Source organism: Drosophila miranda (assembly GCF_003369915.1).
Source record: "Drosophila miranda strain MSH22 chromosome Y unlocalized genomic scaffold, D.miranda_PacBio2.1 Contig_Y2_pilon, whole genome shotgun sequence".
NCBI lineage: Eukaryota > Metazoa > Arthropoda > Insecta > Diptera > Drosophilidae > Drosophila > Drosophila miranda.
Window position 1 is genome coordinate 13,648,848 of NW_022881614.1, and position 27,333 is coordinate 13,676,180.

The 27,333-nt window shown below is 43.5% G+C and overlaps 1 protein-coding gene across 2 annotated transcripts in view; it reads left to right on the forward strand.

Moving 5' to 3' along the window:
• LOC117193227 (nuclear pore complex protein DDB_G0274915-like) overlaps positions 1–18,852 on the forward strand; it is a 35,692-nt gene extending 16,840 nt beyond the window's left edge. The window contains exons 1-2 of one of the 2 annotated variants that reach the window (XR_004474537.1): positions 9,513–9,789; positions 18,024–18,095. Coding sequence is in view for 1 of the 2 variants with exons in the window: in XM_033397981.1 (XP_033253872.1) it covers positions 18,024–18,666 (643 nt within the window). In the remaining variant the exon portion in view is untranslated. Of the gene's footprint in view, positions 1–9,512; positions 9,790–18,023 lie in introns of those variants that run through there. The other variant, XM_033397981.1, reaches the window with a different exon arrangement.
• Positions 18,853–27,333: the final 8,481 nt, after the last annotated feature.

The following is a 27,333-nucleotide window of genomic DNA, read 5'->3' on the forward strand; positions in this document are numbered from 1 at the left end:
CTGAGAGAGCCGATAGCAAGAGAGAGAGAGATCAGTCAGTTGTCAGTTCAGCCACGCATCAGACGTACACGCATATAATTAGTCACAAACATACTTGTAAAACTTGGCGCTGTTATAATTTTAAGTTCAACGTACTTATCAAATAAATGTTACTCGTTGCCATCAAGTAACTTAAACTACTACATATATATAGTGAAATATGCGACACTTGAGTTTAAGTTTTAAAAAAGATTTTTTATTTCACTTAAACTTAGCGTACAATGGTTAGTTAGTTTCCCCGACGACGACTGAGGTCAGATGTCTTGAACGGAATTAACTTGGGTGAATTCTCCGACGGTGTCGCGATTGACGTTTGTCTTGAACAGACTGACTTGCCTTCTTAGAAGTAGACTATTTATATTATGATGCTCGGATTGGGATTCGGATTTGGATTCGGAGGCGTTGGCTTCGACTTCGGCTTCGGTGATGGAGTACGTGACTCGATCGATATGTGGGAAAGGCGGCTTTTGATGAAAGGCTTCCGCTGCGTATGATCGGTGTTGCATTACTTGGGGGTGGCTGAGAATAGGGCCTCTGATTGGTGAGCTAGGATGGCGCGGTTCTTGAGAATCGATTAGTAATTGATCTCTGAAGAGTGGCGTGATTCTAGTGCGGCTGGATTCTAGTGGGGCATCTATTGTTTTATGTTCAACTTCTAGCTTAGGGTGTTTGTTTACATTGCCTGCAATCGGCTACGCGTGGTCCACTTCGAGCGTGAAATTGTTTATGGGGGTTCGAAGCTGAGGGTGTCGGATTGTTTATAGTATTGTGGGTGCAGGGTAATAGACATAGACAAGGGTATGCGGAGCATGGACTATAGATATGTCACTCCCCCATTGTTAGATTTAAGCCTGTCCTCAGGCGATTATCCTTGGATATAGCTCAGGTGCGTCTAAAACTGTGCCTGCTGGGGATTCCTCGTCTTCGTCTAAGGATGTTTCTATGTGCGGGTCGGTCTTAGGCTTATTGCTTTTACTTAGATTAAACAATTTGTAGCTTAATCCTATTATGATTATGACAAATAGTAGTATTAAGCTTACATGTAATACATTATTTAATCGCGTATTTTCTATTACGATTTCTTTGGTTTGCAAATAAGACAGTGGTTTAATTTTTGTTACGTTATTGTTGATGTATATGCTTTGTGCAAATTCTGGTATGGAGTTGGATTTTAAGAATTCATTCAACTGTACACTGCATTTATGTATTTTTATTAATGCGTTACCTTCTACTTTTATTTCTTGGCTTAGGCAATCTTGGTTTAATATGGTTTTTGGTAATTTCCAAGTTAACAATATATTGGGTTCTATGAAACTTATTTGAAAGTTTTGGTGTGCTTTGGTATATGGACATTTTGTTTCAATTTGTTTGACTATTCCTGATATATGTACATTCGTCATTTATTTTTCGTTTTGATTCTTTTTCATATACCTCGTTTTCTAGAACGTAATAATTGTTTTGCGTTAGGTCAGTGAGGATGTTATTATCTTCATCTGGATATGGGACAATTTTAAGTATAGGAATATTTCTGATCTCTCGTGGGATGTTGGAAATTATTAGTATTTCGTTAGTGTCTGATTTCAACCATCTATGTGTTTCAGGTAATCCTGCCTCAATAATTTTGGATTAAAGATCCTTAATCTTGTTAGCTGCATGCCTAATTCAATATACTCAGTAAAATGTTGAGGGTTAAATATTAATATTTCTAGTTGCTTATTTCTTGTTTAATTTATTGACAACTTCTATGCCAGAATTTACTGCTTGAATTACTAAGTTTAATTCGTTAGCTTGAACACTGTGGCTAGCCAGGTTGTCTATTTTCCCTTCTAATTCGACTTTATCATCGTGATCTAACGTTCCAAATAGATACTGTGCCTACTGCATTTATAAGGCCTCTTTTGTTTCTTTTGGCTATTTTGATGCCGTTGAATTCACGTTGCAATTTCTCGACTAAATATTGAACTTGGATTTCGTTATTAAATTGGGTTGCCTGTTCTAGTAAACTCTGATATGTTTCATCTGTTCTTGTTATATTAATTGTGTGACGGCGCTTCGGCCGGGGTATGCTCGTCGCGCCGGGTTCCACAGACATTTGTTTGATCTCTGGGTGTGGTAGCTGAGAGAGAGTCTCGTGGTTCCAGAATAAGGCGGGCTTTGAGCGGTAATAAAAGAGATAGAGTTATTTTTATTGTTCTTAAAGGTACAAAGTTTGGTAGTTGCGCGGGTGTTTTTCTGCTGGCTCTTCCTTCGGGGTCGTCCTTCGGGTTGGCCGCACGTGGCGGATGGTTGCGTGCGGGTCCTGGTAGTCTTCTGGTCGGTGTCGGTTGAGGTCGCGGAGGTCTAATGCGCTCCGAGGGGAAGAATGTTGCGGAGGGTGAATGCGCTCCGAGGAGAAATAATGTTGCGGAGGGTTAATGCGCTCCGAGGAGAAATAATGTTGCGGAGGGTTAATGCGCTCCGAGGAGAAATAATGTTGCGGAGGGTTAATGCGCTCCGAGGGGAAAGGTGGCGGAGGTTTAATGCGCTCCGAGGAGGATGGGAGGATCGCTGGGGCTGCTGGTGGCTGCCACTGATGCTTACCTCTCCACTGGCCGGAGCCGAACTGATGCTGATCGCTCTGGCGGAGCCCCTTTTATTTTCGAAAAGCAGCGGATCGGCTGATAGTGTGCCCGTTGGAGCTTGGGTTATGGTCACACTTGGGGCGGTCAGCTGTGGGTGTGACCGTGGGTTTTGTGTGCTACGGGCCCATTGGTGGTGATCAGCTGTGGTTGGTTTTATGTATCTTTTATTGTTTGTTTATTTATATTTATTTCTTATGTGGCAGGTCTTCATGTATTTGTCGCTTATGTTCTATCTATCCTACTAATACTTATTTTATAGTCTTCATGGCTTGTCTTGGTGTTTCTAGTGATATTGTTGTGGTGTTTCTGGCGCCGGCGCTTGGTCTTCCTGGCGCTGGGCGTCACAATTGTTATATAATGGTATTCATAATTAATGGGTATGTTAATGGTATTTGTTTTGAATATGAGATATCCATTCCTTGAGTTGATGGGATCTATCTCTATATTCTATCCGGTAATCTTACATTAGTAAGATTATAATCTTAATCATGTTGTAGCTCCGGATTTCCAGTACTCTCTTCGGGTACTCTGCAATTATCGTATTTACTTTTATTAGATTTTTTCTTTCTTTTGAATTTCGTTTTATAGTGGGTGATTTTCCTCCCTCTATTTTTTTCTTCAAAGTGCTTTTCGTCTACCTGCCTAATTTCCCCTGTTCTTTTGAACGGGTTGGTTGTTTTTGTTTTAACTAGGGGTGCATTCTTGTAGCGTGTGTATACTTCAAAGTCGATTCTATCGTTATTCAAATGATTGATCTTCCTAACTTTATTCGGTTGGGTGTTATAATCTGATAGTCCGGCGTACAGGAAGATATCAGCTGGGGATCGTTTTGTAGTATTATGAACCGTTTTATGGTTATAAGTGTATAGAATTAACTCGAATTTTGTGAGCTTGTTTTCTATGTTATCCTCGCTTAAGATAATTCTTAATTTTTCATTGATCGTTTTATGTAGCCGTTCTACATCAGAAACTCCGTTCTTACTAGTAGTGATTTCGATTTTCACATTTTCCGCATTCAACCATGCTTGCAATGCTGCGCACATAAAGGCTGAATCTTTGTCGGCTTTAATTCCCTGTGGCTTGCCCATTTCGTTAAAGACTTTTATGATGGCTCTCTTTGTTTCTAACCAGTCACGACTCTTAACTTCTACAAGGGTAGCGAATTTAGAATATACATCTATGCATGATAGGAATTGTTGATTGCCTACCAAATAGAAATCCATGACATACTTTTCTCTGATATTTTGTATTTCAGGGGTGATTTCGAAGGTTAGATTGGTGTTACGATGCTCTGTTTTAGCAACGTTGCACGTAGGACATTCATTGATAATATTTTGGATTAACTTTTGATAATCGGGGTAGTAGAATTTTCCTTTAAACCAATTAGTGGTCTTTTCGATACCTGGGTGAAGTAGCTCTTTATGATTCTTCAATATTTGTTCTTTGAATTCGGAGTAGTTCGAAATATCTATGAGTTTGGTACTGGATTTAATTAGTTTAGTGAAGTGATTTGGACTGATTATCTCCAGGAATGCCCTTTGGAACAGTGGGAAGTCTACTTCGTTATGGAATTATTCCTTTATTATATCTTTTGCTAATGACTTTGTCATTTCAGTATATGTGATTTTTATCAGTATCTTGTGGAAATAGTGGGATGTTTCTACCTTATCCTCATTACCTTTAATCAGTTCTATTTGCCTATTATAGTAATTGATTGGTCTCTCTGTAAGTGGAATATAATTTGTATTATCTTCTTGCGCGTTATGGACCGTTGCACAATCACTATTAATGGTTTCCCCGAGTAGGTTTTCGTTAATCTTTACTCTTGATAGCGCATCGGCTACATGGTTCTCCTTTCCTGGTAAATATTTTATTTTGAAGTCAAATTCAATTAATTTGATCTTCCATCGTTGTAGCTTCATATTTGGTTCCTTGAGGTTATTCAACCAAATCAAGGGTTTGTGATCACTTAATATCTCAAACGTTCTACCAAACAGGTATGATCTGAAATACTTAGATGCCCAAACTATAGCTAGTAATTCCTTTTCTATTGCTGAATAATTGATTTCATGTTCGTTTAAGGTTCTACTTGCATAGCAAATTGGTTTGTGGTCTTGCGACAACACTGCTCCTAATGCAATGTTACTTGCATCGGTTGTTACCGTGAACATTTTGTTATACCCGATACTCAAAATGAGTATTGGGGTATATTAGATTTGTGGTAAAAGGGGATGTGTGTAACGTCCAGAAGGAATCGTTTCCGACCCCATAAAGAATATATATTCTTGATCAGCATCAATAGCCGAGTCGATAGAGCCCTGTCTGTCTGTCCGTCTGTCCGTCCGTCCGTCTGTCCGTCCCCTTCAGCGCCTAGTGCTCAAAGACTATAAGAGCTAGAGCAAAGATGTTTTGGACCCAGACTTCTGCGATATGTCACTGCTACAAAAATATTTCAAAACTTCGCCCCGCCCACTTCCGCCCCCACAAAGGACGAAAATCTGTGGCATCCACAATTTTAAAAATATAAGAAAACCAAAAACGTAGAATTGTAGAGAATGACCATATCTTTAAGACTGCGGAATCTGAATTGGATCGTATTATTATTATAGCCAGCATCAAGAAAACAATTTCATTTTTTCTCGCCCTGTCTCTCTCTAACACACACGTAGCATAGGCGGCTTTGCTTAGAGTAAAACATTAGCGCCTAGATCTCAGAGACTACAAAAGCTAGAGCAACCAAATTTGGTATCCACACTTTTAATATATCGGACCGAGACGAGTTTGTTTCAAAATTTCGCCACACCCCCTTCCGCCCCCGCAAAGGACGAAAATCTGGGGATATTCAAAAATCTCAGAGACTATTAAGGCTAGAGTAACCAAATTTGGTATCGGCACTCCTGTTAGATCTTACTATAAAACGTGTATCTTAAAATTTCACCCCACCCCCTTCCGCCCACACAAAGGACGAAAATCTGTTGCATCCACAATATTGCACATTCGAGGAAAACTAAAAACGCCGAATCATAGATAATGACCATATCTATCAGATTGCTGAATCTGGATCAGATCAGATCAGAACTAAAAACGCAGAATCGTAGAAGATGACTATATCTTCTAGAGTGCAAAATCTGATTTAGATCGTATAATTATTATAGCCAGCATCAAGAGCGTGACGTCGGGTGCTGCGTAGCCAGTGCAAATTGATTTGTTCCTTTTGGCTATAAAAATGATCTGATCTGATCCAGATTCAGCAATCTAATATATATGATCATTATCTATGATTCTGCGTTTTTAGTTTTCTCGTATCCTCAATATTGTGGATGCAACAGATTTTCGTCCTTTAGGGGGCGGAAGGGGGTGGGGCGAAATTTTGAGATATACGTTTTATAGTGAGATCTAACAGGAGTGCGGATACCAAATTTGGTTACTCTAGCCTTAATAGTCTCTGAGATTTGTGAATATCCCCAGATTTTCATCCTTTGCGGGGGCGGAAGGGGGTGTGGCGAAATTTTGAAACAATCTCGTCTCGGTCCGATATATTAGGAGTGTGGATACCAAATTTTGTTGCTCTAGCTTTTGTAGTCTCTGAGATCTAGGCGCTAATGTTTTACTCTAAGCAAAGCCGCCTATGCTACGTGTGTGTTAGAGAGAGACAGGGCGAGAAAAAATGAAATTGTTTTCTTGATGCTGGCTATAATAATTATACGATCTAAATCAGATTTTGCACTCTAGAAGATATAGTCATCTTCTACGATTCTGCGTTTTTAGTTGTCTCGTATCGTCGAAATTGTGGATGCCACAGATTTTCGCTCTTTGTGGGGGCGGAAGTGGGCGGGGCAAAGTTTTGAAATATTCTTGTAGCAGTGACATATCACAGAAGTCTGGATCCAAAACATCGTTGCTCTCGCTCTTATAGTCTTTGAGCACTAGGCGCTGAAGGGGACGGACAGACGGACAGACGGACGGACGGACAGACGGACAGACGGACAGACAGACATGGCTCAATCGACTCGGCTATTGATGCTGATCAAGAATATATATACTTTATGGGGTCGGAAACGATTCCTTTTGGACGTTACACACATCCACTTTTACCACAAATCTAATATACCCCAATACTCATTTTGAGTATCGGGTATAAAAAACGAGGGAGAACGTTGTGAGTTGCTGCGGACACAATATGGTCATTATCTATGATTCTGCGTTTTTAGTTTTCTCGAATCTGCAATATTGTGGATGCAACAGATTTTCGTCCTTTGTAGGGGCGGAAGCGGGTGGGGCGAAATTTTGAGATATACGTTTTATAGTGACATCTTAAAGAAGTGTGTGTACCAAATTTGGTTACTCTAGCCTTAATAGTCTCTGAGATTTGTGGATGCCTCAGATTATCGTCCTTTGCGGGGGCGGAAGGGGGTGTGGCGAAATTTTGACACAAAATGGTCAAGGTCCGATATCACAGGAGTGTGGATACCAAATTTGGTTGCTCTGGCTCTTATAGGTTCTGAGATCCTTGAACTCATATTTTGCAATTGGCAAAACCGACCATGAAGCCTGGGTGTTAGAGACAGACAGAGCGAGAAAGAATGAAATTGTTTTCTTGATTCTGGCTATAATAATTATACGATCTGGTTCAGATTTGCACTCTAGAAGATATAGTCATCTTCTACGATTCTGCGTTTTTAGTTTTCTCGTATCGACGAAATTGTGGATGCCACAGATTTTCGCCCTTTGTGGGGGCGGAAGTGGGCTGGGCAAAGTTTTGGAAATATTCTTGTAGCAGTGACATATCACAGAAGTCTGGATCCAAAATATCCTTGCTCTCGCTCTTATTGTCTTTGAGCACTAGGCGCTGAAGGGGACGGACAGACGGACAGACGGACGGACGGACAGACGGACAGACGAACAGACAGACATGGCTCAATCGACTCGGCTATTGATGCTGATCAAGAATATATATTTTATGGGGTCGGAAACGATTCCTTCTGGACGTTACACACATCCACTTTTACCACAAATCTAATATACCCCAATACTCATTTTGAGTATCGGGTATAAAAACCTCACGTAGTCAAGAGCTTCTTCGCCTAAGAGAGGCTGTGCGCTCTCCCTGGCAACCACAAGCGCAACCATGCGCCGCGCATAAGAAACAGTTCTCTTACGAACCAGGCGCAAAAGGGAAGAGGCGAGGCTGGTCGCTCTGCTTGTGTTTGCTTGCAATTAATGCAATTAAATAACTGACCTGCCCTACCGATCGCTGCGCACAGTTTTACATTCCCTGAATAGCCTTTCGTTTGCATATTTAATTATTTATCTATTTACCTAATATAAAAAGTTATACTGCCTTCTTTAAATTTGTAAGTTATATTTCAATCGAAATGGTATGATTAAAAGTTAATCATTTAATTAGTTACTATTTGCAATGCGCGATCGATTGTTCAATATGAAATAAAGTATTTAACATGAATTGGTGCTAGAGTTCTATATGCGGTGGCCATGCTGGGCAAAGGAGGGTAATGTGGTTGTATAGAAGGCTGTAAAACCTTCTTTATGGGATCACCGGATGAAACGGGAGCGGTGATCATGGTAGTGTGGGCATAAGTGGTCACAACAACACCGTGTCACGATGCGTATGTGTGTTTGTGTCCGTGTGCGTGGTTAGGTGTATTTGCTCATGTTCGTATTTGTGTCCAATACTTCGCTGCACGTGAAATTTTAATGAACGTTACTGTATCTGTGTTATGATTGTTGGAGTAGAGCTGTGTCCGTCCGTCCTGGGAAATAAAAACCCCCCCATTTCTTGCCGATGAGACGGAAGCCGGAACAAGCACGTGCCCGGACGGGAGACGAACCATCAACTGCTCAGCCTTCCTTGAAGGTTTCTAATACCCAATATGCTACAGTTAGTTTATTATATGGCGCCCAACGTGGGGCCCGAGTTGTCGCAACTGACAACACACCGGCAAGGCCCAAATGATTGTGAAAAATTGTAGAATGTAGTTGTGACCTTACATTCCCAACCAGTATCGGGACAGATGTGTTTCTAGTTTGTTTTGGCTTTGTCACTTAAGGATGGAGCAGCGCAGTGGGTTATTAAACTATTGCCACCGTTGTAAGTGATCAAGCGGGCTCCTATGATGCATCCCGATGCATCGAGCTTATTACTATTCTTTTTCGTCTTTCTTTCTTTTGTTTGTGTGTCTTTCCTTTCTTCCTGTTCTTTCTAGCCAATGTTGGAGGAATGCTCCTCGTTTTTTCCGGTCTGGATTATCCGATCAGGAACGGTGGGTGAAAGGCCTCAATTTGCCAAGAGGACTCATACTCATTGGGCTGGGAATCTGGTATAGTTGGATGGATACGTGGTATAAAAACAAATAGTTTTACCCACCGCGCAATACCCGGACCGCCTATAGCTACGAGTTGTGGGTTATTATCAATTTGTTTATGCATGTAGTTGAGTAAATGTAGTACATGGGAAACATCATACACATAGACACACATACCTTATTATCCCCTTTGACTTCAGCATGGTCCTAGCATTTTTTTTTTTTGTTTGATACTGTTGCGTGACCTTCCATACATGGCCACAATTATTAGTTATTGATCTGAATTATGAAGTCTAGTGTAAATTAGGCTAGGGCAAAGCGGGAGCGCAATAAAAGCTCGCTCTCTCGCTCTTGGCGAATTCGCCCCGCTTTGCCACCGTAGGTTAGCTAGAGTAAGAGATTTGAATTGTGAAGAAAAGATAGTTGTTCGCCAACCTTGAATTAGATCGAGCGTATCAAGTTTTTCGCCCCGCCAAATAAATAATTTAAATTACAGCCACCCAAAGTTTTCGGTAATTGATTAGAAAAACTCTTCTAATTTTTCATGGCGCCCCCGGGTGGACTGTAAAGTGAATTATAGGCAACAACAATAAGTGACAGTGACACAAGAAATTGCAGTATACATATGCAAACATATTCGTTGCCCGCGTCGTGTGTGTGTGCAATCGGCAATCAATTGTAAAATATCATCGCGTCGGTCGCGCCAACAATAATTTTTGTGCAAATTCTGCTACCGCCGAGGGATGCCCTGCGATAAAGACAGGAAAGTAGCAGTTGGATTCAAAGATCCAAAAGAGGAATCAGAGGTATTTGTGCAGAAAATTGAAGGCTGAGCAAAAGACATTCAGATCTCTCTTTGAGGTGTCTTGTGCTGAAAACATTGCACATCGCCTTCAATTCTAGGCACAGACGTATGATGTACATATTGTAGAGCTTGATTGCATGCATTTTATTAGTAATTGCATAAATATAACTAAAAACACATAGATATATATAATGGACACATACAGGCATATGTGAACCGCTATTTGGACGCAACAGTTATATGTACATACATACATCTTTCGTTTACTGCAATCACTGTCTGTAGTGTGTAGTGGTTTTTTCTGTAGTGGTTTGTTGTGTAAAATCTTCATACACAGACATTATGGCAGAAAAAAGTAAATCCACTCTTGAAGACTTAAAGATTAAGCTCAAAAGTCGAGTAAAAAGCATTCGCCGCTTAGAGGATCGATTAGATCAAGGGTCGATTCCTTTGCAATTACCGGAATTAGATTGTTTGAATGCTTCAATTGAAAAGGCTAACCATTTGCAGGAGCAAATCGAGGACATAACAGGTGATGATGCATATGCAGCCGAGTTGGAAGAGCTGATAATTGTCACCAAAGGAAAGATAATGTCGCTTATCGCCGCCTTTGATGCAGCAAGCGAGACGAAGCCAGTGTCTTCTTCAGCCCCAACTCATGCTAGACTTCCGAAATTGGCATTACCCAAATTTAGTGGTAAACACTCGGAATTCAAAAATTTCATTAGCCTTTTTGAGATACTAGTCCATAGCGACAACAGCATACCGGTGATCGAAAAATTTAATCATTTGATTTCGTGCCTCTCTGATGAAGCATTAGGAACAATAAAGGCGTTCCAAGTCACCGAGGCAAATTATGAAAAGGCCATGGCTGGCCTAAAACGAGTATATGACAACGATTATTTGATTTTCACGAATAATATTTCCACATTGTTCAATCTGCCGAGAATGTCGCATCAATCTGCATCATCTCTAAGAACTCTAATCGATACTGTTTCGTCGATTTACGGATCGTTACTGTCGATCGGAGATGATACAAAAATTTCGAATTCAATGCTCATTCATCTCGTTTTAAACAGAGTCGACCCAGTGACGAAACAAAAGTGGGATGAACAGCTTACTTATGAGAAGTTGCCGCTTTGGTCCGACTTTGAGAAAGTCTTGAATCGTCGATACCAGCATCTGTCTGCTGAAGAATCGACCAAGCCAAGGCAAGACAAAGTCATGCCAAGCAAGCAACATAATCGCAGTTCATTTGCTTGTTCTTCCACTTCCACCAACAGTAGAACTCAGCAAACTTGTAGCTACTGCAATTCAGGAGACCATGTAGTGTCAAATTGCCCTTCATTTTCGCGTCTCTCGGAAATGCAAAGGTTTGAGTTTGCTAAGTCGGCATCCCTATGCATTAATTGTCTGCGAAAAGGCCACGCTGTTGTAAAATGCAAAGCCAATAAATGTCGAGTGTGCAGCCGCTCACATCATACATTATTGCATCGATACACAGTGTCGGCTAATAGTCTCGCGTTGCCACCACCCCAAGAGAGTCCTTCTCCTCCATCAAATCAGAATCAACCTTCCACGTCACATGTTTTGCATGCGACAGCGTTGGACAGGGTAATTCTGGCTACGTCGATCGCAAGCGTCCGAACTAAGAGCGGTGAACACATTCTGGCCAGAGCTCTGCTCAACTCTGGATCACAAACAAATTTTATTACCGAGGACCTCGCAAATCGCTTACAGATCCGTAGAGAGGAGTCCTGTATTAACTTGCTTGGACTTGGTGAATCTAATTCTCAAGTAAAGGATAAAATACACACAGTGGTGAAGTCGCGAATAAATGGTAGTGAGTTCTCCTTTGATTTTTGGATCCTGAAATCAATTTCAGGTTATCACCCTGACCAGTCAGTGAATGTGACTGACTGGCGAATCCCAGAGAACCTACCACTGGCAGACCCTTATTTCTACAAGCCACAAAGAATAGATATGTTAATTGGAGCAGAATCGTTCTTTGAATTATTAGCTGTTGGTCAAATTAAACAAGGTCCTGACCTTCCAACTCTTCAGAAAACCCTTCTTGGTAGGGTTGTGTCGGGAAAATATGTTTCCAGGAGTTCTGCTCCTCAAATTACAAACAGTTTGAGTTGCAGTGAAGAGTTGCTAGTATCCATCGATAGGACCTTGAAAAAGTTTTGGTCACTGGAAGAAATGCCATCTACCAAGAAAATTGCCACACCTGAGCACAAGCTATGTGAAGAACACTATCGTAAGACGACTCAGGTACTATCATCAGGTCGGTTCGAAGTAAGGCTCCCGTTTAAATCAGATCCAAATTGTTTAGGCAACTCCTTTGAGGTTGCGAAACGGCGGTTTTTGTCGCTTGAAAGACGATTGCATCGTGACCCTGAGTTGAAGAAAATGTACTTGGAATTCATGGAAGAGTACCTCTCCTTAGGTCATATGTCTCCTACTGACAATACGATTCCTTCTACTCCACACTACGTAATCTCTCATCAGTGTGTTCTGAGGCCCCAAAGTACGTCTACCAAGCTCCGAGTCGTGTTCGATGCTTCGTCCAAGACGTCCTCACAGGTGGCCTTAAATGACATTCTGATGGTGGGACCTACCATTCAAGAGGAATTATACTCGACACTGCTCCGTTTCCGTCTGCACAGGTTTGCCCTGACTGCTGATGTTAAAAAGATGTATCGCCAAGTGATGGTGAACGAAGCGGATCGGCAGTTTCAGCTCATAGTGTGGAGAAGAGACCCTTCTGAATCCTTGAGATTATACAAGCTCAACACTGTAACCTATGGGACTGGACCAGACCCATTCTTAGCTATCCGGTGTTTGAAAAGGTTGAGTGAATCTGAGAAGATCTCAGTACCTAGAGGAGATAACGTTATTGGGTCCGACTTTTACGTCGATGACTTGTTGACTGGTGCTGCATGCGTAGAGGAGCTAAGGGCAATTAAGTCCGAAGTGTCTCGGTTCTTCAGACCGCAGGGTTTGAGTTGACTAAGTGGTTTTCAAACTCACCCGAGATCACCGCATCTGAGAGCACAGCCAAACCCATAACAATCTCGGATTCAGAGTCGACAAAGGCGTTAGGAATCTCATGGTTACCTACTGACGATGCCTTTAGGTTCAAAATTGACAATTCAGTTATGGGTCTCCGAGCGACAAAACGGAACATACTATCGGTGACATCAAAGTTGTTTGACCCCCTTGGTTTATTAAGTCCTATCGTTATAAAAGGCAAGATCCTATTGCAGGAGCTTTGGCTTAACAAACTAGATTGGGATGAGTCGATCCCGCTGCATTTGGAAACAGCGTGGAATAAGTTGAAAAATACACTATCTCAATTGGAAGACATATCCATATCTCGGTTTGTGTATTCCGATCCGATGTCACCGGTTCAAATAGATGCCTTTGCTGACGCCTCCATGAGAGCGTATGGAGCGTGCGTCTATATACGTAGCAGAACTGCAGAAGGTTTAAAAATATCATTGTTGACTTCGAAATCAGATCTCTCTTTGAGGTGTCTTGTGCTGAAAACATTGCACATCGCCTTCAATTCTAGGCACAGACGTATGATGTACATATTGTAGAGCTTGATTGCATGCATTTTATTAGTAATTGCATAAATATAACTAAAAACACATAGATATATATAATGGACACATACAGGCATATGTGAACCGCTATTTGGACGCAACAGTTATATGTACATACATACATCTTTCGTTTACTGCAATCACTGTCTGTAGTGTGTAGTGGTTTTTTCTGTAGTGGTTTGTTGTGTAAAATCTTCATACACAGACATTATGGCAGAAAAAAGTAAATCCACTCTTGAAGACTTAAAGATTAAGCTCAAAAGTCGAGTAAAAAGCATTCGCCGCTTAGAGGATCGATTAGATCAAGGGTCGATTCCTTTGCAATTACCGGAATTACAATGTAGATTAGATTGTTTGAATGCTTCAATTGAAAAGGCTAACCATTTGCAGGAGCAAATCGAGGACATAACAGGTGATGATGCATATGCAGCCGAGTTGGAAGAGCTGATAATTGTCACCAAAGGAAAGATAATGTCGCTTATCGCCGCCTTTGATGCAGCAAGCGAGACGAAGCCAGTGTCTTCTTCAGCCCCAACTCATGCTAGACTTCCGAAATTGGCATTACCCAAATTTAGTGGTAAACACTCGGAATTCAAAAATTTCATTAGCCTTTTTGAGATACTAGTCCATAGCGACAACAGCATACCGGTGATCGAAAAATTTAATCATTTGATTTCGTGCCTCTCTGATGAAGCATTAGGAACAATAAAGGCGTTCCAAGTCACCGAGGCAAATTATGAAAAGGCCATGGCTGGCCTAAAACGAGTATATGACAACGATTATTTGATTTTCACGAATAATATTTCCACATTGTTCAATCTGCCGAGAATGTCGCATCAATCTGCATCATCTCTAAGAACTCTAATCGATACTGTTTCGTCGATTTACGGATCGTTACTGTCGATCGGAGATGATACAAAAATTTCGAATTCAATGCTCATTCATCTCGTTTTAAACAGAGTCGACCCAGTGACGAAACAAAAGTGGGATGAACAGCTTACTTATGAGAAGTTGCCGCTTTGGTCCGACTTTGAGAAAGTCTTGAATCGTCGATACCAGCATCTGTCTGCTGAAGAATCGACCAAGCCAAGGCAAGACAAAGTCATGCCAAGCAAGCAACATAATCGCAGTTCATTTGCTTGTTCTTCCACTTCCACCAACAGTAGAACTCAGCAAACTTGTAGCTACTGCAATTCAGGAGACCATGTAGTGTCAAATTGCCCTTCATTTTCGCGTCTCTCGGAAATGCAAAGGTTTGAGTTTGCTAAGTCGGCATCCCTATGCATTAATTGTCTGCGAAAAGGCCACGCTGTTGTAAAATGCAAAGCCAATAAATGTCGAGTGTGCAGCCGCTCACATCATACATTATTGCATCGATACACAGTGTCGGCTAATAGTCTCGCGTTGCCACCACCCCAAGAGAGTCCTTCTCCTCCATCAAATCAGAATCAACCTTCCACGTCACATGTTTTGCATGCGACAGCGTTGGACAGGGTAATTCTGGCTACGTCGATCGCAAGCGTCCGAACTAAGAGCGGTGAACACATTCTGGCCAGAGCTCTGCTCAACTCTGGATCACAAACAAATTTTATTACCGAGGACCTCGCAAATCGCTTACAGATCCGTAGAGAGGAGTCCTGTATTAACTTGCTTGGACTTGGTGAATCTAATTCTCAAGTAAAGGATAAAATACACACAGTGGTGAAGTCGCGAATAAATGGTAGTGAGTTCTCCTTTGATTTTTGGATCCTGAAATCAATTTCAGGTTATCACCCTGACCAGTCAGTGAATGTGACTGACTGGCGAATCCCAGAGAACCTACCACTGGCAGACCCTTATTTCTACAAGCCACAAAGAATAGATATGTTAATTGGAGCAGAATCGTTCTTTGAATTATTAGCTGTTGGTCAAATTAAACAAGGTCCTGACTTTCCAACTCTTCAGAAAACCCTTCTTGGTAGGGTTGTGTCGGGAAAATATGTTTCCAGGAGTTCTGCTCCTCAAATTACAAACAGTTTGAGTTGCAGTGAAGAGTTGCTAGTATCCATCGATAGGACCTTGAAAAAGTTTTGGTCACTGGAAGAAATGCCATCTACCAAGAAAATTGCCACACCTGAGCACAAGCTATGTGAAGAACACTATCGTAAGACGACTCAGGTACTATCATCAGGTCGGTTCGAAGTAAGGCTCCCGTTTAAATCAGATCCAAATTGTTTAGGCAACTCCTTTGAGGTTGCGAAACGGCGGTTTTTGTCGCTTGAAAGACGATTGCATCGTGACCCTGAGTTGAAGAAAATGTACTTGGAATTCATGGAAGAGTACCTCTCCTTAGGTCATATGTCTCCTACTGACAATACGATTCCTTCTACTCCACACTACGTAATCTCTCATCAGTGTGTTCTGAGGCCCCAAAGTACGTCTACCAAGCTCCGAGTCGTGTTCGATGCTTCGTCCAAGACGTCCTCACAGGTGGCCTTAAATGACATTCTGATGGTGGGACCTACCATTCAAGAGGAATTATACTCGACACTGCTCCGTTTCCGTCTGCACAGGTTTGCCCTGACTGCTGATGTTAAAAAGATGTATCGCCAAGTGATGGTGAACGAAGCGGATCGGCAGTTTCAGCTCATAGTGTGGAGAAGAGACCCTTCTGAATCCTTGAGATTATACAAGCTCAACACTGTAACCTATGGGACTGGACCAGACCCATTCTTAGCTATCCGGTGTTTGAAAAGGTTGAGTGAGTCTGCGAAGCTCTCATTCCCTAGAGCTGCTAACGTTATTGGGTCCGACTTTTACGTCGATGACTTGTTGACTGGTGCTGCATGCGTAGAGGAGCTAAGGGCAATTAAGTCCGAAGTGTCTCGGTTCTTCAGACCGCAGGGGTTGAGTTGACTAAGTGGTTTTCAAACTCACCCGAGATCACCGCATCTGAGAGCACAGCCAAACCCATAACAATCTCGGATTCAGAGTCGACAAAGGCGTTAGGAATCTCATGGTTACCTACTGACGATGCCTTTAGGTTCAAAATTGACAATTCAGTTATGGGTCTCCGAGCGACAAAACGGAACATACTATCGGTGACATCAAAGTTGTTTGACCCCTTGGTTTATTAAGTCCTATCGTTATAAAAGGCAAGATCCTATTGCAGGAGCTTTGGCTTAACAAACTAGATTGGGATGAGTCGATCCCGCTGCATTTGGAAACAGCGTGGAATAAGTTGAAAAATACACTATCTCAATTGGAAGACATATCCATATCTCGGTTTGTGTATTCCGATCCGATGTCACCGGTTCAAATAGATGCCTTTGCTGACGCCTCCATGAGAGCGTATGGAGCGTGCGTCTATATACGTAGCAGAACTGCAGAAGGTTTAAAAATATCATTGTTGACTTCGAAATCCAAAGTAGCGCCGCTCAAGACCAAAACGCTCCCAAGGCTTGAGTTATGTGCCGCTCACCTTCTCGCAGATCTCTGTCACAGAATCAAGCCCCTATTAAACGTGCCCATTGAACGAGTCGTTTATTGGTCGGATTCAGAGGTAACTCTCCATTGGATCCGGTCTCATCCATCGTCGTTGTCGACTTTCGTTTCAAATAGAGTGGCTGAGATTCAAGAGTGGTCAGATGATGCTACGTGGCGGCTTGTACCCACGAAACAGAACCCAGCAGATATTTTCTCAAGAGGTTGTGACGTCGACGAAATCGTTCAGTCAATTTGGTTCGAAGGACCATCATTTCTGAAAGAGGAAGAAGAAAACTGGCCCAAGACCGCTCATTTCGAACACTCCGATGATCTTCAGCTGGAAAAGAGGAAGACTGCGGTCGGGTTGACCGCGGCTGTGCGAAGTTCGGAGCTGTTAGATGTCATCGAGGGATTCTCGTCACACCTCAAACTGCTTAGAGTGTTCGTGTATGTGTTCCGCTTTATAAGAAAATGAAAAATGTAAACCCAAGCCTAAATTTCGAAAAAACTATCTCACCGACCGAATACAATGAAGCTTTTTATAAAATGTCGAAATCATCCAGCATCACGAGTATCAAGGAGAAATTGAAAAGGTTAGGAAAGGATCTACAATTGGTCCTAGTCTTCAGCGGTTGAACCCATTCATCCATGAAGACACAGGGACTTGGTGCAACTTTTCGTTGTTGCGAGTGGGGCGGCGACTAGCCAAAGCTCCTATATCATACGATGCCAAGTTTCCTCTGCTTTTGACTAAGCGCTCGCAATTCGTGCGAAGCTATATTCGTCATCTGCACCATTCGAATTTTCATGCCGGCCCACGAGCACTTGTGAGCATCCTTCGACAGAGCGTGTGGATAGTGAACGCTCAGGAGGTCTGCCGTCAGACAGTTCGATCGTGTATGCGCTGTTTTAAATGCAAGCCTCGATTGCTGACGCAACTCATGGGGAATTTACCCGCAGATCGACTCCGTGCTCTCCGCCCATTTTCAATTTGCGGCGTTGATTTTTGTGGACCAGTGCACACGACATTGAAAATTCGCGGAAGGCCCCCATACAAGTCATACATTGCGCTTTTTGTTTGTTTTGCGTCCAAGGCGATTCACCTAGAAATAGTTTCCGATCTAACCACTGATTGTTTGTTGTTGGCTTTTCAAAGGTTCGTCGGGCGCCGAGGATATCCCCAAGTCGTTCATTGCGACAACTGGACGAACTTCGTCGGAGCGAGCCGCCATCTCAGCGCTCTGCGGATCAGGCTCAAGGAGCAAGGAGACGCAATTCGCGACTTCGCGTCAAAGAACGGATGCGAATTTGCGTTCATACCGCCGCGAGCTCCTCACATGGGAGGGCTATGGGAGGCAGGTGTAAAAACTGCCAAGAGCCTACTCCTACGGGCGGTAGGCAGCGCGCTCCTAACCGCCGAAGAGCTCGCCACAGTCCTCGTCGGCATCGAGGCCATAATGAACTCGAGGCCGCTGGGAGCCATCAGCCAAGATCCAAGCGACGGCGAGGCCCTAACACCCGGGCACCTGCTGACAGGCGGGTCGCTCATCGCCCCCCCAGCACTGCGGACTTCGGACCAGGAGAGTCTCAGTTGCTTGCGGCGATGGCGACTTGTCTCGTCAGTCAGGCAAGCGTTTTGGCAGCGATGGTCCCGCGAATATGTCCTGGGGCTGGAAATTCGGGGCAAATGGCACCAGCAGCAACCGAACCTCGAGGAAGGAGACCTCGTCATCGTGGCCGAGGACAATCTGCCGCATCAGGAGTGGCTCGTGGGGAGGGTCATCGCCACGCACGCATGAGAGGACGGCATGGTCAGGGTCGTCGAAATAAGGACTAGCACTGGAGCGGTTTTTCGGCGGCCCATACACAAATTAGCGCCGCTCCCAATGTGTTGAAGCCGATGCAGGCGTTCAACGGGGCCGGTGTTGCGTGACCTTCCATCCATGGCCACAATTATTAGTTATTGATCTGAATTATGAAGTCTAGTGTAAGTTAGGCTAGGGCAAAGCGGGAGCGCAATAAAAGCTCGCTCTCTCGCTCTTGGCGAATTCGCCCCGCTTTGCCACCGTAGGTTAGCTAGAGTAAGAGATTTGAATTGTGAAGAAAAGATAATTGTTCGCCAACCTTGAATTAGATCGAGCGTATCAAGTTTTACGCCCCGCCAAATAAATAATTTAAATTACAGCCACCCAAAGTTTTCGGTAATTGATTAGAAAAACTCTTCTAATTTTTCAGATACATTATTTTTTTTATTAATTTCTAAAAATGTATTTATCTATTTAATTACTTTAGTATTATATCTATAGATTTATTATTTCAAAATAACTATAGTTATATTTGGTATTTACAGTTTTGGTTGTTCACCTTGGGTTATTAGGCGTTCGTTAGGAAACAGTAAGGCTGAAACGGGGATCGTCGGAACTCGTATGAAACAATGACCGTATTTGGCAGTTGCGAGAATTTAGCAGACGAAGAATTACAAGAAAGAGTTTGTTTGATCTGCCAGGCTCAGGTGGAATATTTGGCTCAGCTCCTTACCACGTCTTGTGGTCACACTTTCCATAGGGCCTGTTTTGGCACACGAGGGGGATATAAGAAGGTTTGTCCTGTCTGCAAAACGTCTTTTCAGTCATCGACGTTGAATGTATTAGACGGAACAGCTGTGGACGCCGTTGGAACTTCATTGGTACCAATAATGCCTGATACGAGGAGTAAAGACCATGTGGGGGCTCCACAGGGAGCTCCGACGTCTGCTTCGGCCAATCAGCCGCAAACTAGGGAAGCTGGTCCGGAAGTGGTGGTAGCCCCTTCGCCTAGTAACGAGCTTCAGCGAATGATAGCCGAAGCCATGGCTGAAGCCTCGTTGACACAAACCGAGATGCTGAGCAATGCGATCGCTAATGGTTTTCAAAGTATTGTTAGCTCTCTCATGGGCCAACTGGCAAATACAGCGGATGTTCCTTCGAGGAATAACCAAGCTGGAGAAGGATCGGCACAACGGCCGACACACTTGCCCGATCAGGTTTTCGAAACAGCCAGCAGGAACTCCCCCATGAGTGTTGATATTCGACCAGAGCGGGTTAGTCAAATTTTAGTCAATTGGAAGCTTAGGTTTTCTGGGCGGGCTGGAACTTCCGTCGACGATTTCATTTATCGGGTAGAAGCGCTCACAATCCAAACATTGGACGGGAATTTCGAGTTGCTTTCGAGATACGTGAGCAATCTCTTTGAGGGTAGTGCCAGTGACTGGTATTGGCGCTACCATAAAAGTGTTAGGACAGTCGTTTGGGCCGACCTTAAATCTTCACTGTTAGTACGATTCAAGGATGAGAGGACAGACCTCAACATTCGAGCTGCAATAGACCGAAGGAAGCAGAAGGAGAACGAATCATTTGATGAGTTCTACGAAGCGATTGTCCGATTGGCAGATACACTGGCAACGCCCTTGTCAGAATGTTCCCTGATGGAGTCACTCTGATCCAATTTATTGCCGGAGATACAGCATGAACTCCTATATGAAAAGATCTTAAGCATTGCACAGTTAAGACACTTGGTGAAGACTCGGGAACTGTTCATGCAAACTGTTGGTAAAGATCCGGCGGCAAGACCACGTCCAGCACCAAGACGGTTAGTTCACGCGGTAGAAAGCCCAGTGCAAGAGGAGTCAGACGAAAGTGGTGAGGAGATAGCAGCGTTCAACTTAGTCTGTTGGAACTGCCGTGGTAATGGTCATCGCTACCAGGATTGCATAGCAGAGCGAGTAGCTTTTGCTATGGGTGTGGCCAGCCTGACACTTGCAAGCCGTCGTGCCAAAAATGCCAAGCAACAAAAAACACCCAAGTGCGTGCACCCTTGAAAAGTGCACGCAGACCATCAGCGTCCAAAGCGACGAACACCGAGTAGCGCCGATAGAAGCTGCAACGCAATTCCCAATTCCAATAGTAAATAATAATTTAACCATAGTTAATAAGAAAATAATACAGGAAGATCAAAAGGATAGGGTGTCTAAACGGAAGGCACGAGCGAAAGTACGTCGGGAAGAATTTGTCAAAAATCTAAGGTTAGAGAAACAAGCTCTGGCATCGTCAATAATATCAGAAGATCTCAGGCCATATGCAGAAGTCACATTATTAGACAGGAAGCTTGTTGGATTGCTGGATACAGGGGCATCTATTAGTTGCATTGGTGGAGATTTGGCCTGTGAGCTGCTTGGAATTTGCAATTTCACTTTCAGCCCATGGCTTCCACAGTTCGGACAGCGGGTGGGCAGTCTCAGAGAGTGGTTGGGAAGCTTAAAGCGGAAGTGGGCTATAGAGGTTGTTCGGAGCAGAACCCAGCCGATTAGCTGCTTGCCAAATAGCACCTAATTCTTGGCCCTCAGCCGCTTATTTTGTTTGTTACTTATGTCTATGTCACTCATTTGTTTGTTAAAGCTTTGCGCTTGCTTGCCCTGCTAAACGCTCTCTGCCAGCTCGCTCTTCGCTATCTCCGCTTTGCGTCTGCCTACCGACGTCGGCCGAGCGAAGCTGCGCTTTACGATCGGAGCCGTAATGTAAAGGGCAGGCAAGCCACACTTGCAATTTGGATGTCACGCATTAAAGAACATATCGTAATTTTATTTCTGCGCCGAGTTTTATTTAATTCAAAATAATTAGTCGGCCGATTGGGGATAAAAAACATTATCTCCACAGAGGTGTTACCAGGTCTGTTACCCTATACATCGTTCCAACCCTAACGCAGCCTCTGTATCTAGGCATTAACTTTTGGACCGAATTTGGCCTATTGCCAGCCGATTTGTATCCACAAGGAACTGAGGATGACACGGTGGACCATTGCGATGAGGTGGGGAAGCCAGAAAACCAACGTCCTTTATCGGAGGTACAACGAGAACAACTGAATAGATCCATTCAGTGTCTTCCGTCTTTCGCGGATAATGGTTTAGGAAAGACCACGTTGTTGTCCCATGTAATAGATGTAGGAGAGGCAAAGCCCACAAAACAACGCGTATCCCATGCCGCTCATAGATGGGATTTTGAGTCGGTTACCAAAGGCAGAATACATAACTAGCCTCGACCTGAAAGATGCCTACTGGCAAATACCGCTAGAAGAAGGTTCTAGGGATAAAACAGCATTCACAGTGCCTGGACGGCCGCTTTACCAGTTCAAAGTTATGCCGTTTGGGCTTACCAATGCGCCGTCTACTATGTCCAAACTTATGGACCGCATTATTCCAGCCAATCTGCGAAACGAAGTGTTTATATACTTGGATGACCTGCTTATAGTGTCAGACACCTTTGAAAGGCATCTGAGTGTGTTAAAAGTATTGGCAGAAAAGCTGTCTGCAGCGGGGCTTACACTCAATATACAGAAGAGTAAGTTCTGTGTGGCTGAGGTCCGCTATCTGGGACATGTAGTGGGTCACGGTATTATAGGCATGGACTTGGACAAAATAGAGGCCATTAAGGAATATCCTGCTCCGAAGTCGGTGAAACAGTTGCGTCGATTCTTGGGAATGACGGGATGGTACCACAAATTTATAAAGAATTTTGCGGCTATTGCGTCGCCTCTGACGGACGCCCTAAAGCAGAAACGACAGTTCATTTGGCCCGAAGAAGCAGAGGCGGCCTTCACAGCTCTGAAGAACTCTATGTGTGAAGCGCCTGTCTTACACACACCGAATTTTGAAAAGCCTTTCTTTATCCACTGCTAGTCACTCAGGAGTAGGAGGGGTACTGATGCAAATAAACGAAGAGGGCGATGAAGTACCAATTGCGTTTATGTCACGAAAATTGAATAAGTGTCAACGTGCTTACTCGGTGACGGAAAAGGAATGTTGAGCTGCCATTCTGAGCATCAAGAAATTTCGCGCTTATGTGGAGGGACATCAATATACGGTGATAACCGACCATGCCTCCTTGAAGTGGCTGATGTCCCAATCAGATTTGAGTAGCAGATTGGCCAGATGGGCTTTGAAGCTTCAGGGGTATTCCTTTAATATTAGCCACCGAAAAGGGGTTCGAAACATCGTTCCAGACGCCTTGTCTCGGGTCTTTTCCCCAGATTTGTCAGAAATCGAACCAGGAGAAAGGATCGATTTGGATTCGGAGCACTTTAGTTCGACGGATTACGTTTCCCTTAGGGCTAAAGTAGCGAGTAATCAGGCTCAGATGCCAGATGTAAAGGTGGTAGGCAGGCATATATATCGTCGCACCGAGCACGCAACAGGTGAAAGGGTAGCAGATGAACTCTGTTGGAAAATTTGGATTCCCAAGGGACTCATCGATTCGGTCCTAAAAATGGCCCACGAGCACGCACTATCTGCACACGGAGGCATAAATAAAACGCTCGAAAAGGTTCGACGCTACTATTATTGGCCTACGTTTTTAAAAGATGTCAAAGAGTTCATAAACAGGTGTGAAATTGTCAAATGTACTAAGCATCCGAATAGACCTTTGAGACCGCCACTCGCAAAAACGGGGGAAACCGAACGGTTTTTTCAGAAGCTCTACGTTGATTTTCGGGGACCGAATCCTAGAAGTCGTAGTGGGAATGTCGGGATATTTGTGGTGTTAGATCATTTTTCCAAATTTCCGTTTATTAAACCCGTAAGAAAATTTACCGCCGATGCAATCGTACCATACTTTGAGGAACAATTGTTTCACTGCTTTGGAGTGCCAGAAAAGCTAGTCTCGGACAACGGCGTCCAATTTAAGTCCCATGCATTCAACTCCTTGCTTCAGAATTATGGCATAGAGCACGCTTACACCGCCGTTTACGCTCCGCAAGCTAACGCGTCCGAGCGAGTTAACAGATCTATCTTGGCAGCAGTCAAAGCCTGTGCGTTAAGATCGGCTGTGCACAGTGCCGTAAAGGCGAGTCCATACCAGTTGGCGTTTGGGCAACAGATGATCACGAATGGTACCACGTATCAGCTGTTGAGGCAGCTAGAGATGTTGGAAGACCGCTGGGTGCATTTTCCTAGGGACGACTCATTTGATCTGAAGCGTGGCACGGCAAAGGCGGCAATGAAAGCGCAGCATGAACGAAATGAAAAGAAAGAAATGAATGAAAGTATAACTTTCGAAGTAAGGAGGTATCATTCAGAGTGGGGCAGGAGGTTTACCGTCGAAATTTCCAGCAAAATAATTTCGTGGAAGGATTTAATGCCAAGTTGGCTCCTGTTTTTGTGAAGTCCCGGGTAAGGCGACGGTTGGGTCAAGCCTATTACGAGCTAGAGGATCTGCAAGGACGTCTGATCGGCAAATTCCATGCCAAAGATATCAATCAGTAGCACCATAAAAAGCAAAAAACGAGGGGGAACGTTGTGAGTTGCAGCGGACACCGCAACTCTACAGTTATACCCGATACTAAGTCAGTAGGAGAGGGAGCCACTCCGGCAGACGCCGCTAATTTGAACAACACGACAAAGAGTGCGTGCGAGAGAGACAGAAAATCAGTCTGATCGTGACGTCGGGGGCTGCGTAGCCAGTGCAAATTGATTTAATCCTTTTGGCCATAAAAATGATATGATCTGATCCAGGTTCAGCAATCTGATAGATATGATCATTATCTATGATTCTGCATTTTTGGTTTTCTCGTATCCTCAATATTGTGGATGCAACAGATTTTCGTTCTTTGTGGGGGCGGAAGGGGGTGGGGCGAAATTTTGAGATAAACGTTTTAAAGTGAGATCTAACAGGAGTGCGGATACCAAATTTGGTTACTCTAGCCTTAATAGTCTCTGAGATTTGTGAATATCCCCAGATTTTCATCCTTTGCGGGGGCGGAAGGGGGTGTGGCGAAATTTTGAAACAAACTCGTCTCGGTCCGATATATTAGGAGTGTGGATACCAAATTTGAGCTTTTATAGTCTCTGAGATCTAGGCGCTAATGTTTTACTCTAAGCAAAGCCGGCTATGCTACGTGTGTGTTAGAGAGAGACAGGGCGAGAAAAAATGAATTTGTTTTCTTGATGCTGAATATAATAATAATACGATCTTATTCAAATTCTGCAGTCTAAAAGATATGGTCATTCTCTACGATTCTGCGTTTTTGGTTTTCTCGTATCTTCAAAATTGTGGATGCCACAGATTTTCGTCCTTTGTGGGGGCGGAAGTGGGCGGGGCGAAGTTTTGAAATATTTTTGTAGCAGTGACATATCACAGAAGTCTGGATCCAAAACATCGTTGCTCTAGCTCTTATAGTCTTTGAGCACTAGGCGCTAATAGGGACGGACAGACGGACGGACGGACAGACGGACGGACGGACAGACAGACAGGGCTCAATCGACTCGGCTATTGATGCTGATCAAGAATATATATACTTTATGGGGTCGGAAACGATTCCTTCTGGACGTTACACACATCCATTTTCACCACAAATCTAATACACCCCAATACTCATTTTGAGTATCGGGTATAACGAGGGGGAACGTTGTGAGTTGCTGAGGACACCGCAACTCTACGGTTATACCCGATACTAAGTCAGTATGGCTCTCCTCCGGCAGACGCCGCTAATATTAAACTACACGACAAAGAGTGCGTGCGAGAGAGACAGAAAATCAGTCTGAGCGTGACGTCGGGCGCTGCGTAGCCACTGCAAATTGATTTGTTCCTATTGGCTATAAAAATGATCTGATCTGATCCAGATTCAGCAATCTGATAGATATGATCATTATCTATGATTCTGCGTTTTTAGTTTTCTCGAATGTGCAATATTGTGGATGCAACAGATTTTCGTCCTTTGTGTGGGCGAAAGGGGGTGGGGCGAAATTTTAGGATACACGTTTTATAGTAAGATCTAACAGGAGTGCGGATACCAAATTTGGTTACTCTAGCCTAAATAGTCTCTGAGATTTTTGAATATCCCCAGATTTTTGTCCTTTGCGGGGGCGGAAGGGGGTGTGGCGAAACTTCGAAACAAACTCGTCTTGGTCCGATATATTAGGAGTGTGGATACCAAATTTGGTTGCTCTAGCTTTTGTAGTCTCTGAGATCTAGGCGCTAATGTTTAACTCTAAGCAAAGCTGCCTATGCTACGTGTGTGTTAGAGAGAGACAGGGCGAGAAAAAATGAAATTGTTTTCTTGATGCTGGCTATAATAATAATACGATCCAATTCAGATTCCGCCGTCTTAAAGATATGGTCATTCTCTACAATTCTACGTTTTTGGTTTTCTCATATCTTTAAAATTGTGAATGCCACAGATTTTCGTCGTTTGTGGGGGCGGAAGTGGGCGGGGCGAAGTTTTGAAATATTTTTGTAGCAGTGACATATCACAGAAGTCTGGATCCAAAACATCGTTGTTTTAGCTCTTATAGTCTTTGAGAACTAGGCGCTAATAGGGACGGACAGACGGACAGACGGACGGACAGAAAGACTTCCGCCCCCACAAAGGACGAAAATCTGTGGAATCCACATTTTTAAAGATACGATAAAACCAAAAACGCAGAATCGTAGAGGTTTACTATATGTTCTAGAGTGTAAAATCTCCATCAGATCGTATAATTATTATAGCCAGAACCAAGAAAACAATTTCATTCTTTCTCGCTATGTCTCTCTCTAACACACAGGTCTCATGGTCGGTTTTGCCAATTGCAAAATATGAGTTCAAGGATCTCAGAACCTATAAGAGCCAGAGCAACCAAATTTGGTATCCACACTCCTGTGATATCGGACCGAGACGAGTTTGTTTCAAAATTTCGCCACACCCCCTTCCGCCCCCGCAAAAGATGAATATCTGGGGATATTCACAAATCTCAGAGACTATTAACGCTAGAGTAACCAAATTTGGTATCTGCACTCCTGTTAGATCTCACTATAAAACGTTTATCTCAAAATTTCGCCCAACCCCCTTCCGCCCACACAAAGGACGAAAATCTGTTGCACTCACAATATTGCAGATTCGAGAAAACTAAAAACGCAGAATCATAGATAACGACCATATCTATCAGATTGCTGAATCTGGATCAGATCAGATAATTTTTATAGCCAAAAGGAACAAATCAATTTGCACTGGCTACGCAGCGCCCGACGTCACGCTCAGACTGATTTTCTGTCTCTCTCGCACGCACTCTTTGTCGTGTCGTTCAATATTAGAGGGGTCTGCCGGAGGAGAGCCATACTGACTTAGTATCGGGTATAACTGTAGAGCTGCGGTGTCCGCTGCAACTCACAACGTTCCCCCTCGTTAAACCCGATACTCAAAATGAGTATTGGGGTATATTAGATTTGTGGTAAAAGTGGATGTGTGTAACGTCCAGAAGGAATCGTTTCCGACCCCATACGGTATATATATTCTTGATCAGCATCAATAGCCGAGTGGATTGAGCCATGTCTGTCTGTCCGTCTGTCCGTCCGTCCGTCTGTCCGTCTGTCCGTCCCCTTCAGCGCCTAGTGCTCAAAGACTATAAGAGCTAGAGCAACGATTTTTTGGATCCAGACTTCTGTGATATGTCACTGCTACAA